The sequence below is a fragment of the Apus apus genome, chromosome 2, assembly GCF_020740795.1.
Source record: "Apus apus isolate bApuApu2 chromosome 2, bApuApu2.pri.cur, whole genome shotgun sequence".
Lineage (NCBI taxonomy): Eukaryota > Metazoa > Chordata > Aves > Apodiformes > Apodidae > Apus > Apus apus.
Genome location: NC_067283.1, coordinates 142,747,538 through 142,760,435, shown reverse-complemented (window position 1 = coordinate 142,760,435; position 12,898 = coordinate 142,747,538). Strand labels below are relative to the sequence as shown.

Sequence of the window (12,898 nt, the reverse complement as noted above, 5' to 3'; positions counted from 1 at the left end):
AGGAAAGGCTGAGGGAGCTGGGTCTCTTTAGTTTGGAGAAAAGGAGACTGAGGGGTGACCTCATCAATGTTTACAAATACGTAAAGGGTGAGTGTCAAGAAGATGGAGTTAAGCTTTTTTCAGTGATGACCAGTGATAGGACAAGGAGTAATGGATACAAATTGGAGCATAGGAGGTTTAAGGTGAATATCAGAAAAAAATTTTTTACTGGGAGAGTGACAGAGCACTGGAACAGGCTGCCCAGAGAGGTTGTGGAGTCTCCTTCTCTGGAGACTTTCAAAACCCGCCTGGACGCCTTCCTGTGTGATGTACTCTAGGTGACCCTGCTCTGGCGGGGGGGTTGGACTAGATGATCTTTCGAGGTCCCTTCCAACCCCTATGATTCTATGATTCTATGATACCCTAGAACTTTCTTCTTCCAGGAATGGAACTCGAGGGTCTTCAGAAATGCGTCTCAACTTCTGAGGAAAAATGATGTAAGAACCATGTATTCTAGTGATGGATTACTCACAGGTTTCAGAGAAACCTTGTAACAGAAACATTGTCATCAGGGTCCATGTGGTGAGTAAAATAGGACAGTGATCCCTCCTAGCTGAAACATGCTATAATGATTTTTATAGCTTTATCATCCTCTTAATACTAGAGTAAAGGCAGGCTTGATCAAGATTTGAGCTGTTTGGCACTGAACCATCCCAGGGTGTCAGAAATATGATGGTAGTTCCTGTTCACCTTATCTCCTTCTTCCTTTTGAATGTTAAAGGCAGGAGGAACCTGGGTATTGCCATTCCAACTTGCATCACTGAGTGTGAGGAGTTTTGTTGTCATTTTCCATAATCAAAGCCTTGAAGTACTAGACTCACTCCCATCTTCTGAGCTGCCACATAGGAAGACCTTGTGTGGCAGGGTGGCTCACAGCATGAATGATTGGGACTTACACACCTACCTGAAAAGGGACTTGAATGGTGTTATGGTTTAAGTGACCCTGGAACTGTTCGAAACCTGTAAGAGGAACTAGAGAGAGAGAAGCTCCGTAGGACCCTGAAAGACCCAGGAGAGTTGGAACAGGGAGGGGTCAGTATTCCCCCCAGTTCCTGCCATAGTCTATAAAAGCCAGGATAATTGGAAGCTCAGCTCCATTTTCTTCCTGCGCCCTCTTCCTTGCGGCTGTTTCTGCTCAGAGATTCTTCAGTTCACCACGTGCTCTCTAGAATACAACTCCATTGGGTGCTGTGAGGAGCCATGGGCCCCTCTCCTGAAGCGGCCTTGTGGGAAGGGACTTTGACCCACCTGTTCCTCTGATCAGCGAGATTGGTTTTGTATATATTAGTACATAAGTTTATATAAATGTTCTTTCCCCCACGTGTTAATCCCTTTTGCTGTGTTATAGTAGATTTGTTCCAGTTTCAGTTTCCAACCCGTAAGTCCCTCTTCCGTATTCCCCTTCTATCTTCCCTTGGGAGGGTGGAGGAGGGCTAATAGGGAGCACTTCTGGTTTGTGGTTCGCCCTTACTATTTAAACCAGGACAGAATAATTAAATGTTGTGGTTTGGGTCTAACACGACAACAAAGAACCAGTCATGTGGCTGCTCACTCAACTGCCTCCCCACTCCCCCACACACTGGTATAGGAAGGACAGAAGCCAACTGGAAGCTCATGGGTTGAGACAAAGGACAAGGAGGGTTCTTCACTGATTAGGGTCCCAGGCAAAACAGACTCAACTTGGGGAAAAATAATAATTTAATTTACCACTAATCAAATGCAGACAACACAAAGAGCAGGGCTTGCATATGTAACCCCACCCCTCCCTTCTTCCCCGACTCACATTACTTTCTTCCCAATTCCTCTCTCTCCTTCCCCCCAGCAGCACAGGGGGGCAGGGGATGGGCTTTACAGGGGATGAACCAACCATGGCTGGTGGTTCCTGCTGCTCCTTCCTCCTCAGGGAGAAGGATTCCTTACAGTCCTTCCCTGCTTCCACATGGAGTCCCTTCCTACGGGAGAGAGTCCTCCATGAACCTCTCCTTCCTGAGTCCTTCCTGCGAGGTCCAGAGCTGCTCCAGCCTGGGCTTCTCACAGAGTCACGGGCTGCTTCGGGAAGAGTCACCTCCCCTGGCACGAGGTCCTCCATGGCTGCATGATCCAAGTCCTCTAGCAGCAAATCCACATTCACCCCTCCTGACACCTTCAGGGAATGTTGCACCATGTTCCTTCATGAATGCAGGGGGACAGCTGCCATCTCGCCATAGGTTGCAGGGTAACTTCTGCTTGGGCACCTTCTTCCCCTTCTTTCTCACCAACCACGAGCCTCTCCAGCTCAGCTCCTTTTCCTGCTTGCTCTGCTCAGTTTTTTCTTAAGTTAATCGCAGAGGCTCATCCATTGTCTGTCTCTAATGGCTCCTTGGCTGGTTTTGGAGCTGGGGGAGCTTCTCAGCTTCTTACTGGAGCAACCCCTGGGGCCCCTCCTCCACTGTCAAAATACCCACCAAACCAAACCTGCACAAGTGGTCAGAAAATTGGAGAACATGGGGCATTGCAAAGCACTGAACTGGAAAGTCATTTAGAGTTGAGAAGACAATTGCAACTTGCTGTCCCACTGCTGAAAGCCTTTATGGATATTGTGGTATCTGAACTGCTGTTGCTTGCTGTCCTTCATGTCCCTTGAAGAAGTGTTGCTTGAGATCAGCACATTTTTTGTCATTCCTGTAAAGAAGTCAGAACAACTGAGGTTTGTAATAGAGCATTATCCTGTTTCACTTCCAGGATGTACTATTTTATTTCCTGGTTATGTTCTGGACTCAAGGTTTTGGCACCCGAGGAATCATGAGTTCCTTCCACCAGAAATACTATTTTTCTTCTCTGTAAAAAACAGCAGATGTTGCCTCTGCAGCACTCCAGGTAGGCAATGTGTTAGCCTTCCCAAGCAGCTGGCAGGGGAAGTGTGTAACACTTGGGGAATCTCAGTTTCATGTCCCTGTTGTGGTTCTCAGAGGCCTGCAGCACTTGAAATGTTGACTGTCCTCTTACCAGGCAACCGTTTCTTTTGTTTTCATTGTCTTGACCTCACCTTTTTCTTTTCCCTAACCCTGAAGCTTCCAGCTAGTCAGGAAGGGCCTTTCTTCTTATAGCACAAATTACTATGCAAATGTTTCTTGCATATGCTGCATACATGGCATCTATCCAAGGCATAGAAAAAAACCTTGATATTTCAGAAGAGCTACAGCAAATTTAATTCCCATCTGATTTTCTCTGTGCTCCTGTTATGATTAAAAAGCTCTGAGAGACATTGTGAGTTGAAAATAAAGTATAGCATGGAAACACTTACATGAATTACCTAAAAGTAGTAGTTTATCCCTTATCATAGCATCAAAACTGTTTTCTGAGACTCAACATGCTAAATTGCCTGATGATAGATAAAGAAATCTTAAGCTTTTTCTCAATAAAGGTTTATTTTCACTTTTATGTCTGTATCTCTTTTACTCCTTTCCATGGTATTTCCTTTTTTCTGTATCATGGTAGGAATCATAGCACTTAACACTGCTTTTCCAAGACTGTAAAAACAAATTTGCTACCATCCGTTAGACTACAAAAGAGCAGTCTTTGTTGTATTTTTCCCACTTCCAGTCAAGGACATTTTCAGCACTCACAGAGGACGGAGGCTTTGGAGTCGTAAGCTGTGGTTGTTCCTGAAAGGTTTTTCAGACTTTAGGCATCATTAAGACTTCTGAAAATCAATTTTTTCAGGTTACAAGTATGCACTGAGGGGTTCTCTACAGTTTTCATTTGTTTTAGCTGAAGCAGAATATTGTACGTGGAGTGTGTATCTGAGCACAGATAAAATGTTTAAAATACATGCTTCAGTGACGATAAATATCAAATTCCATCTCTGGCATCAGTTATTTGAATTTCATGTGGCTGGTTTCTAACCTGAAGAATATACTTTGCATTGCAATCAATGGTCCCTGGTAGACCATTGAATTACTATGGTTCTGTTAGTTACCTTTTAGCTATTGCTGTGATGCTAATACATATTCATATCAAATAACCAAGTGATTCAGCTGACAGGTAAAATAAGTTCCAATACACTGGACAAAACATGGTAATGCACTCTGGGTAGGTTTAGCACAGAATCGTCCTTCAGTGTGCTTAGTATACTAGTTTGGAGTGTGAATAAGGAAACATGTATGCAACTACGAAATTTGTATTGATGAGCTTATGCAGCAATTATTCTGCAGCAAGTATTATGATGTGCTTGCATTTTTATATGTTTCTATAAGTAATATTGCAGCTCAGTCTACTAGGAATGTAGTATTAGTTGTTTTGTATGATTGCAAGGACAGGATTTCAGTTGTCTGGTTTTCTTATTATTTTATTAATGTTGATTTTTTTTTTTTTTCATTCCTACTTTTCAAATTTCTCAGAAGTCAGTCTACTGGAAAATTTGGTCTGGAAAATTTAGTCCTTCTGAGCTAATGCATACCCAGAACTGTCTTAGATCTTTGATGAATAGGTATTACATACATACACACACACACTTATATGTATGTATTTCCCCACTCATGTGTAAATTGGAAAGAGAAAAAACAATTTTGCTCAAGGTTTAAGAAAAAATAATAAAATATTGGCTGTTTGTGCTGCAGCCAATCAGGAAAGACTTTCAACTAAATAGGAAAGTTTTGAGCAGTCAGAGGCTGTGATTTAACAGCAGCTGTTTGTGATCAGTGCCAGGAGAAATCACTTGTTTTCACCCAGCTGAAAAAAACAGGCTGGTAAAAGAGATTCCAGGAATAGGTACAGTCTTTCACACAGTTTAAATAAATCAAGTCTACATATTGTGTGATGGTGCCATTTACAATGTAACATATTTGTCATTCCTAATGAGATTTTTCCAGAAATCAGACATAGAATAAAATGAGGGTTGATAGTTGTTATATATGAAAGAATTGAGAAAATTGGAGTCCCAACTATACTTCCAACCACTTAGAAAGTACATAGAAATTTTCACTGCTGGGCTTGGCTTCTGATTCAAAACCTGACTGTCTTCATCAGCTAACACTCTTATGCTCAAACTGAGTGGATGAGTTTGGAAATAAGAAGATAAGAACTGCATTTCTTGGTCAGATCCAGTATCCCGCTGTCCCCGTACTCTGCCTCTGACAGTAGTAGATGCTGTTCAGGCACGCCACTCTCTGTGGTCGCACCCCCCTTTGGTTTCCAGCATTGCTGCGTTAGGAGGAGTACTTCCTTGCCTAATTCTTTAGGCATTCATTGAGTATCTGTCTCAGTTTGTCATGAAACAAGTTGTTCACAAGTTTTTTTACAAATCAGAATATAGTCACTGGCAGCCTCAATGGTGCCAAAAGCGGCAAAGCCCAGCTTGGCATGCCTTCAGTTGTGTACCTTCTGCCTTCTACAGAGACTCTAAGCAGTCCTTCTAATCCTATCCTACTAGTGCAATAGCAGCTACATATCCTCTGTATTTCAGATACACCAATCACACCTCAGACACATCAGATGAGCTGTGCCTGTGGATCACTATTGATTATTACAGGTCAGGATGGCTGCCAGCTTTATTTGTCTGCATGGTAGACAAGTAAACGTAGGTGAGATAATTCCCACTCACTGTGCCTAGATGTAGACGCCAATGTTGAAAACATTGGTCTGAAAGCTGGATGAATTACCCTCTTCATTCAGATGAGTTTTGGCAACACCATCTTTCTGATTTTATGAAACTGGTGTTGCTGATGCCTGCGTGAGTGTGTTCTATTTGCAAAGTAAAGTAACTTAAAGCCCTTTTGAAAATGTAAAAAAAAAGTTTTGCTGTTTTGAATCCCTAAAGGTGAACTTTGCCAAATAGTTCAAAAGCATTTTTCTTCCTGTTGTTACTAGCATTTATGGCATGTGCAATGAAGATTTATAATTGCAGAATTCAAGGGAGGTGGGAGAAAAACCCTCTCCTTTTTATGCCTTTGTAAAGTTGCTTTTCTAGATTGTGTAAAAAGAACCTGTTTTATTTGAAAGCTTCTATATCTTTCCTTCACGTTCTTTAAAAGCCTTTCTATAATGTAATTTTTAAAATGGATGTGGTTCTGTTCACATAAAAGTTTACTCTTAATGGCTTTTATGCTTCATAGGATAGAGCACCTTCATTTAGTTAGTTATACATAGGCAGTCAGCAGTGTTACAAACTATTTCTCTATTACTAAACAATATGCAGGTCTCTGGCATCTTCCACAAAGGAAAGGGTGGGGTTTTTTAAGTCTTTATTTGACATGATCATAAGGCATGGCTACTAGCCCAGTGTTTTATGACATACTCAAGTATGATTAATAATTTTAACTATGCTAGTTCCCCCTGAAGATCAATATTATAGAATTTTCCCAGTCACTGTTTGAATGGTATTTAATTGAAATTGATTCCCTATAAAATAATATATTGAAGTGTACTAACAATGATCTTGCGGTCCTTGACATTAAGGAGTTCTGAATTCTTACAAAATTCTGAAGTTTTAAAAAAACACCTGATTTTCCTCTCTGCACTCATAAAGTACTAAGTACTTACAAAGCACCTGTAATTTTTCCCTTTAAGTGCTAATTCCAGCAGATGACAGCATAAATAGAACAGTCTTGATGTGCAACATGAATGTGAATGGACCTGTGGCACACAATTGTTGTTTTTTTTTAAAGAAATTATTTTTTTGTTTGCAGTTCAGCTACAGCTGTATTGTGTGATCCAAAAATTAAAATATATACTGTTATGCATAGTGTTACCTTTGAGGTCTTTATCAGTAAAAATACGTCTTAGTCCCTTGACATATCAAAAGATACCTGTACAAAGAAAGGATACGTTGAGAAAATCTGCAGCGAGTAGCTCCATAAGAACCTCAGTGTTTTTCCAAAGGTATCAGCCTGTAAGGTCATCTAGTCAATCTCTGTCTGTTTTTCTGTGTCAAAGTGATGAGTTGAGTTTTAGGCAGTATGTAAGTGGCAATACCACACAGTTCTAAAGCTGTTCAACCACACTAAGGTTTCATCCATGTCCTAGAACTTACTCTTGGTGAATTTTATCCACATTGTTGAAAAGCAGTTGTTTTAAATACCTTTGGCTTGTAGATTGGCTTCCTCCTGAAGACCTGATTAGAAAATAGCCAGACTCAGGAATGTGCAGATCATTTTATATCCAGACGGCCTGGTATAAAATGTCAGGATTCTCACTTGATGTGCTCATTCAACTATACAAGAGTTCTCATCCTCCCGAACTGTAGGGGTAAGCACATTAGAGACTCTTGTATGTGAACAAAAATGCATGTTGAGGTTCCTCCTTCAAGCTTGAGCACAGTCTGAAGGCATATACGTTGACATGGTCTTAGAGTTTCAAGTGCTCTCCACTAGAAATAGGATTCCCCAGTCAGTTCATCTGGGAACCAGTAATTTTGCCATATTCCTTCATTCCTTACTGAGACCAGTTGGGAGGCTTACTGTTGACAGTGTCAGCTGGCAGACTCTAAAGTTCAGTTCTGGTTTGTTGTGTAGGACGTTCAGGAGATGGGTTTTGAGAGAAAGATCTGAAAGAAAAAAAGGTCTTGCATGTCAAAAAGAGGGAGTTTTTAATAAATTGTTAGGCCTTTGTTCAGGGAGCAGTAATGCAAAGCTTCTGTGAAAACTTTCTCTCTAAAGTCCTCTAAGCTGTATGGTTTTGTTTTCTTTCCTCTGGCATATATGAGAGGTAAAGATGGAGAGGGAATGATAATAGCTTTTTTTTCTTTCTTTAAAGTGTTAGGTCATTCCAGTCTTCTTGAGAAATAAAGAGGAAAGCCTTCTTTCTTAATCTGTTTCTTTTTGTCTTTCATTCCTTTAAAAACTCCTGAGTTACTGAGGATTGTTGTTAAAGTTGGGCCAAGAGATTACTATCTCCTGCTATAGTTTTCTTTTGTTGATTTCTTTTAGCCTGAGTGTTTGAAGGGCTGATTAGACTACAGTTGTCTGGTGAGGAATTTCTTTAGCTTGTTCCAGAGAGAGCATAGGTATGTGAAACACTCTTCAGCCGTTCCTTGTGATTTTCTTTCATAAGGTGCCAAGATGGTCCAGCCCTATTTAAAGAATCTTGGATGCTGGAAGGAGCCATCAGCAGCATCCTGGACAACGGAGTGGCTTTTAAAAGTGTGAAGCAATTAAGAATGCAGATAGACCTTTGAAAATTTCGATGCTTATCACTACCGTGGTGTCACAGCAGTTTTAATTCTTGGTCCAAACTTTAAAGACATTGAAGTAAACAAACAGTATTTCAGATTAAAGGGGTGGGAAAGAGGAAGGGAAAGATAGTTGTACCTCTAAAGCACCATTGACAAATCAGTTGTCACCTGTGTAGTTTCTGAATGTGTCTTTCTCTAGACTCAAGAATTGCTTTAGTGTGTCCAGCAGTGCAGCTGCAATCCATTCTATTACAGCTGTTGACTGTGACACTAACCACTGATGTTGTTGACTTTTGTAGATCTCTACTTAAACCTGGAGCATGGTTTTTTGAGGGTCATAGAAAAGCAGCCAACCCTAACAGCCCATCAAGGTAATGAATGTCTTTTTGCTGGGATGTATCTTCATGAAATGAGACTTCTGTGAGCTGTCTTTTTTCTAGAAATGTTGCCTTTAGGTGTAGTTTTTTTTCAGCTGTCATCGTAAAAATAGTGTTCTATTTTCTTATAATAAGCTCTTTCCTACTGAATTATTAGTATTTACTGATATTTGCTTGGTAGAATTATTTGTTGATAAATTTTCTTTCTCCCTTCTTAAGCATAGCTGCCGTGGTAAGCACTAAAATGTGTGACCATTGCTTTGTCAGCAGCTCATGTTTTCCTTTATTATATTGTTATTGCTATTCTTGAGATCTCTTTGGTTCCCTCTGGTAATGAGAATGTCACTGTGGGCATTTTACTGGACTTGTACATGGCTTAGCTGATCACATGATAATTCTGATAAAAGAATATATGTTTTACTGATTTCTTCACTGTTTTCTCTTGATCCAGATTATCAGAACCCAGGGTATTTAGGTGACGAACATAAACAGATGCTGAAACTAAAAGAGGAATCTTTTTATCAAGAATGTCTCTAGGAATTAAGAGCACATAAAACCAGTGTCTTCTTTAAGTTTCTGCTGCTTATAATTAATTTGGCTAAAATCTTTGAGAAAGTCTTTAGCTGACTTAAAACTTGATCCATACCCTTCATTCACACATTCTATATCAATTCTAGCACAGTGAGAAAATAGCAGGAGTCGCTACTCTACTAAGAAGAAATTAAATTTATTGTCTGCCATTAGCTATGAGTTGGCTTTATCCCCATTATCTTCCTTTGAAAGTCGGAGCAACCAAGAGCAACTTTGCTCTTGGTTCTGTGAGGGCAAATGAAGGAGTAATGCTCCATTGATTTCAGTGAAATTTGAAACTAGTTAAAATGAGAACAGGATCAACCCCATTTTTCCTCTACACCATGAGACTATAAAGCCCATTCAAATCAATGAAGGGTACCAATGACTTTGCTGACCTTTGGATCAAATCCATAAACCTTTTTAGTAACTTAATTAAAACCACAAATACAGAAACATAAGTGTTCTGTTCTCTTAACCCAACATAGGTCTTTCTAAAATTGAAAAATATGATCCCTTGCCAATTATGTAAAAAATACAGTTTTGGTATTTTATATTCTTTGGAACTTTTTTCTTTAACTATGTAAATTCTGTTTTTCACTTAGTCTCCAAAACTCTTGATGATGTCCGTTGCCTGTGTTATTTGCAATCCTAATTTCCTAAACCCTGTCGGAAATAAATCCTACTGAACTTGCTTTTATCATGCTCATTTTATTCATGTTTTTAGTAAAATGGCATAATCAAAGACAAAAACAAATATATATGTCTTTTGGCTTAAGCAGTTTGAAGTGTCTGTTGCATCTTACATTAGCTAAAAAGTTCAGTGTCTGGTTGAACTCATTGCTCGCATTCCTCAGCTAATCAGTGAGGAACAGCCACCTCCAGAAATAATTTGTGCCTTTCTAAAACAGGTGCCCATCATAGGTGCAATGCATTCCCCCTGTAGGTTCTGGCCTCTGTCAGCTGGACAATGGACCATCTAATTTGGGATAGCTAAAATTGAATTGAAGAAAAGTAGGCAACAGCTTTTCTTAGTGTTTGCTTCTTAGCATGAAGCATAAACCAAATGATGTTACCCAGTTTTAATTTGCCACCAGTCTTCCACTGCCTTAGTATATTAATTTTACTGTCTTTATCTGTACCTGTTAGCAAAATTTGGCTATGGTATGCGCTTAAATTGCTTTTTTTAGCTACAACTGATAACATTGTCTTTCATATTCTATTACTTTCTATGAACAATTTTTTAACTGAGCTAACTGCTGCTCATGGGTGGTAGAATTAAATCACTAACCAAAACGGCTAAAATTAATGAGTTACAAGTTCTGGATTAAGGGGGGCTTTGGGGATTGTTTTCTTACTTGTAATTTAAATGGTCCTTTAATTTGAAGCAGACAAAGACTCATTTTATATATTGTCTTCAGATAGGGTTATAACTTACCTGTGCTGTGGCAATTTTTCTCAGACATGAGTGCTTTAATAACCTCAGTCAGACAGATCCTAGTCCTCTGAGTTCTTCCTTTCATCTAAATGTGGTTGAATCTGATACAAATATTAAACCGTTTTTATTATTTTATGACTGTGGCTTTTGTTTCCTCTGTGGAGCCGAGTCCAGTCTTAAACAGGAAGGCCAGGACCAGGCTGAGCCTCCCAGATGAAATGCAGATTGGGAGCTGAACTTAGTGCTATAATTCAGAAAACTTACTAGTATAGGCAATGAAGGCCTAAGTCTCTTGAAAACCAAGAACTGCATAGTTTCAATTAAATAGAAAAGCTGGTAAAACCTATCAAAAAATTACTTGAAATATCAACACAGAAGAGCCACTGAAAAAATCAATCTTCTTCGTATGTCTTTTGTTTGGTCTTTCTGTGTCTTCATTAAAGCTCTTCTGCATTCTTCTGCAGCTCATTCGTTTTATTGAATGCTAAAGCCTTTTACCATCTGCCAAAAGGTTTTATTTTGGGTTTTCCTCTTATGTGGGAGGGTGGTTTCCTCCTTCCCTTCGTGCTAGTTTCTTTGCTATCTTTAGGACTCAGAGCCTACTGGAGACCTTCCTGTCTCCCTTTTATTACACAGTCCTCTTTCCTTGTTGTGAGTTCCTGCCCCCGGAGGCAAAGAAGAAAACAAGAACTGAAGCTGCCTTTTTGAGCTGCCTGGCTGATGCAGACAGCTTTTGTTTTAAATACAAGAGTCCAGTTCCTGGAGTGCAGGGCTGCGTGTACTCAGCAGAAATATTCCCCGAGTGGGTGTTTTTAGGAACGGCTCCTGCAGGAAGGTGCAGCTAACTGCCCAGTGCTTTGTCTATAGTGTGCAATGGGCTTCTGAAAAAGGGCACTGTAACCTGTAGCATTTACTCTAAAACCATTTTACTCCTCTCTGTATGTTAGTCTTTTACCTCAGCACATTAATCTAACCTGTTCTGCCACTGTTAAGACATATATAGCCATACCCTTTAGTGTCTTCCTTTTATGGGAATTTTTAGATGTTAATTTTTTTCTATGAACGTATCAATTTTCTATATTTACCTTTCTTGTCCTATAGAGAAAAAGAAGTGAAATTGGAGGTGTTATATTTACAAAGGGATAGAGTTACACCTTTCTGTTCTTTCCTGAGGGCAAAATAAAGTGGATGCCAGTCTGGATTTTCAGGATAGCTCTCAAAATGCTGGGAGTACAGCTGCAGTGGGAAGTGAATGTCCAGGTGTCGAGCCAGGAGGAGGCAGCAAGCTCAGTTTTTAAATCTCTGCTGTGGAGCTCTTCAAGATACCTGCCCTAATCTCTCTTCAAGGCAAATGCTGTGTGGGGAAAATGAAGAGCCCTGCCCTTTCCCTTCAGCCTCTGCCTGCTGGGAGTAAGAGCAGTCTGTGTCTGAGGAGCGTGCAGTCCTGTTACTGCCTGTCCTAATTTGCTGTACAGCTGAGCCTGTGACTGGAGGCAGTCTGAATGTGGAGGGCACAGGCACAGGGAGTTGTGCTGGGTGTCAAATCACCTCCTGAGAGCTCTGCCAGGATCCATATCAACCACATTATGCCTTTGCTGAGTGCATTTCTGACTTTCCTTTTTTGATTTGTTTTTATATCATGGCATTATACCAACGAACATGTCAGGTAGTAATAAGAATGTAATATTTTTTATTTGTGATTAGCTCATCTCTTGGACTCTGAGATGTTCTAATCTCTATCCTTCCATCATCACCCAGCTCTCTTTGAAGCTCTATGCTTCTTTGCTTTATTTACTCTCCCTCTGTAATTGAGAACTTTATTGTTGATCACCATGAAAAATTGTCAGTGCTTAAAAATAAATGATCCATCTTGTATCCCCTCCGTGCATCCAGTTTTTATGACTGTAGGAATCTGATGAAAGTTTGAAATGGGGATGAGGAGGATGAAGGTGTCCCAGGGTGTTACCTAAATGCCTGATCTGCAGATGAAAAGGGATGCTGGGATTTCTGTTCAGAAAAGTACCAGCAAAACTGCCCAATTCTTAGCACTGGGTATTTTAATGACATTCAATTCCAAGCTCCAAGTACAGCATTGCAGAGAGAGGTCAGTGGTGCCTGTTTCTAACAGCAGAATGGTGCAACATAATACAGCAGTCTGAGAAGGCATTCTCCTGAAAAATACGAGGGCTGTGTGAAAAAAAATCAAGCAGGAGACACACAGATCTCCTCATTTAGAAAGCTATGCATTGTACTTTTTAATAAACACAGTTTTTCGTGTTCTCTCCGTCACACAGATGCACACACATGCACCCACTCTAATTGGAT

At 40.1% G+C, this 12,898-nt stretch overlaps 1 protein-coding gene across 5 annotated transcripts in view; it reads left to right on the top strand.

Annotated features, from left to right (window-relative positions):
• Positions 1-12,898, top strand: part of SAMD12 (sterile alpha motif domain containing 12) — a 174,249-nt gene that overhangs the window by 86,278 nt on the left and 75,073 nt on the right. For 4 of the 5 annotated variants that reach the window (XM_051609797.1, XM_051609798.1, XM_051609795.1 and 1 more), the window contains exon 5: positions 8,488-8,559. The exons of the other annotated variant lie outside the window; for it this stretch is intronic. In XM_051609797.1, coding sequence (XP_051465757.1) covers positions 8,488-8,559 — 72 coding nt within the window. The remainder of the gene's footprint in view (positions 1-8,487; positions 8,560-12,898) is intronic. 5 annotated transcript variants of the gene reach the window in all.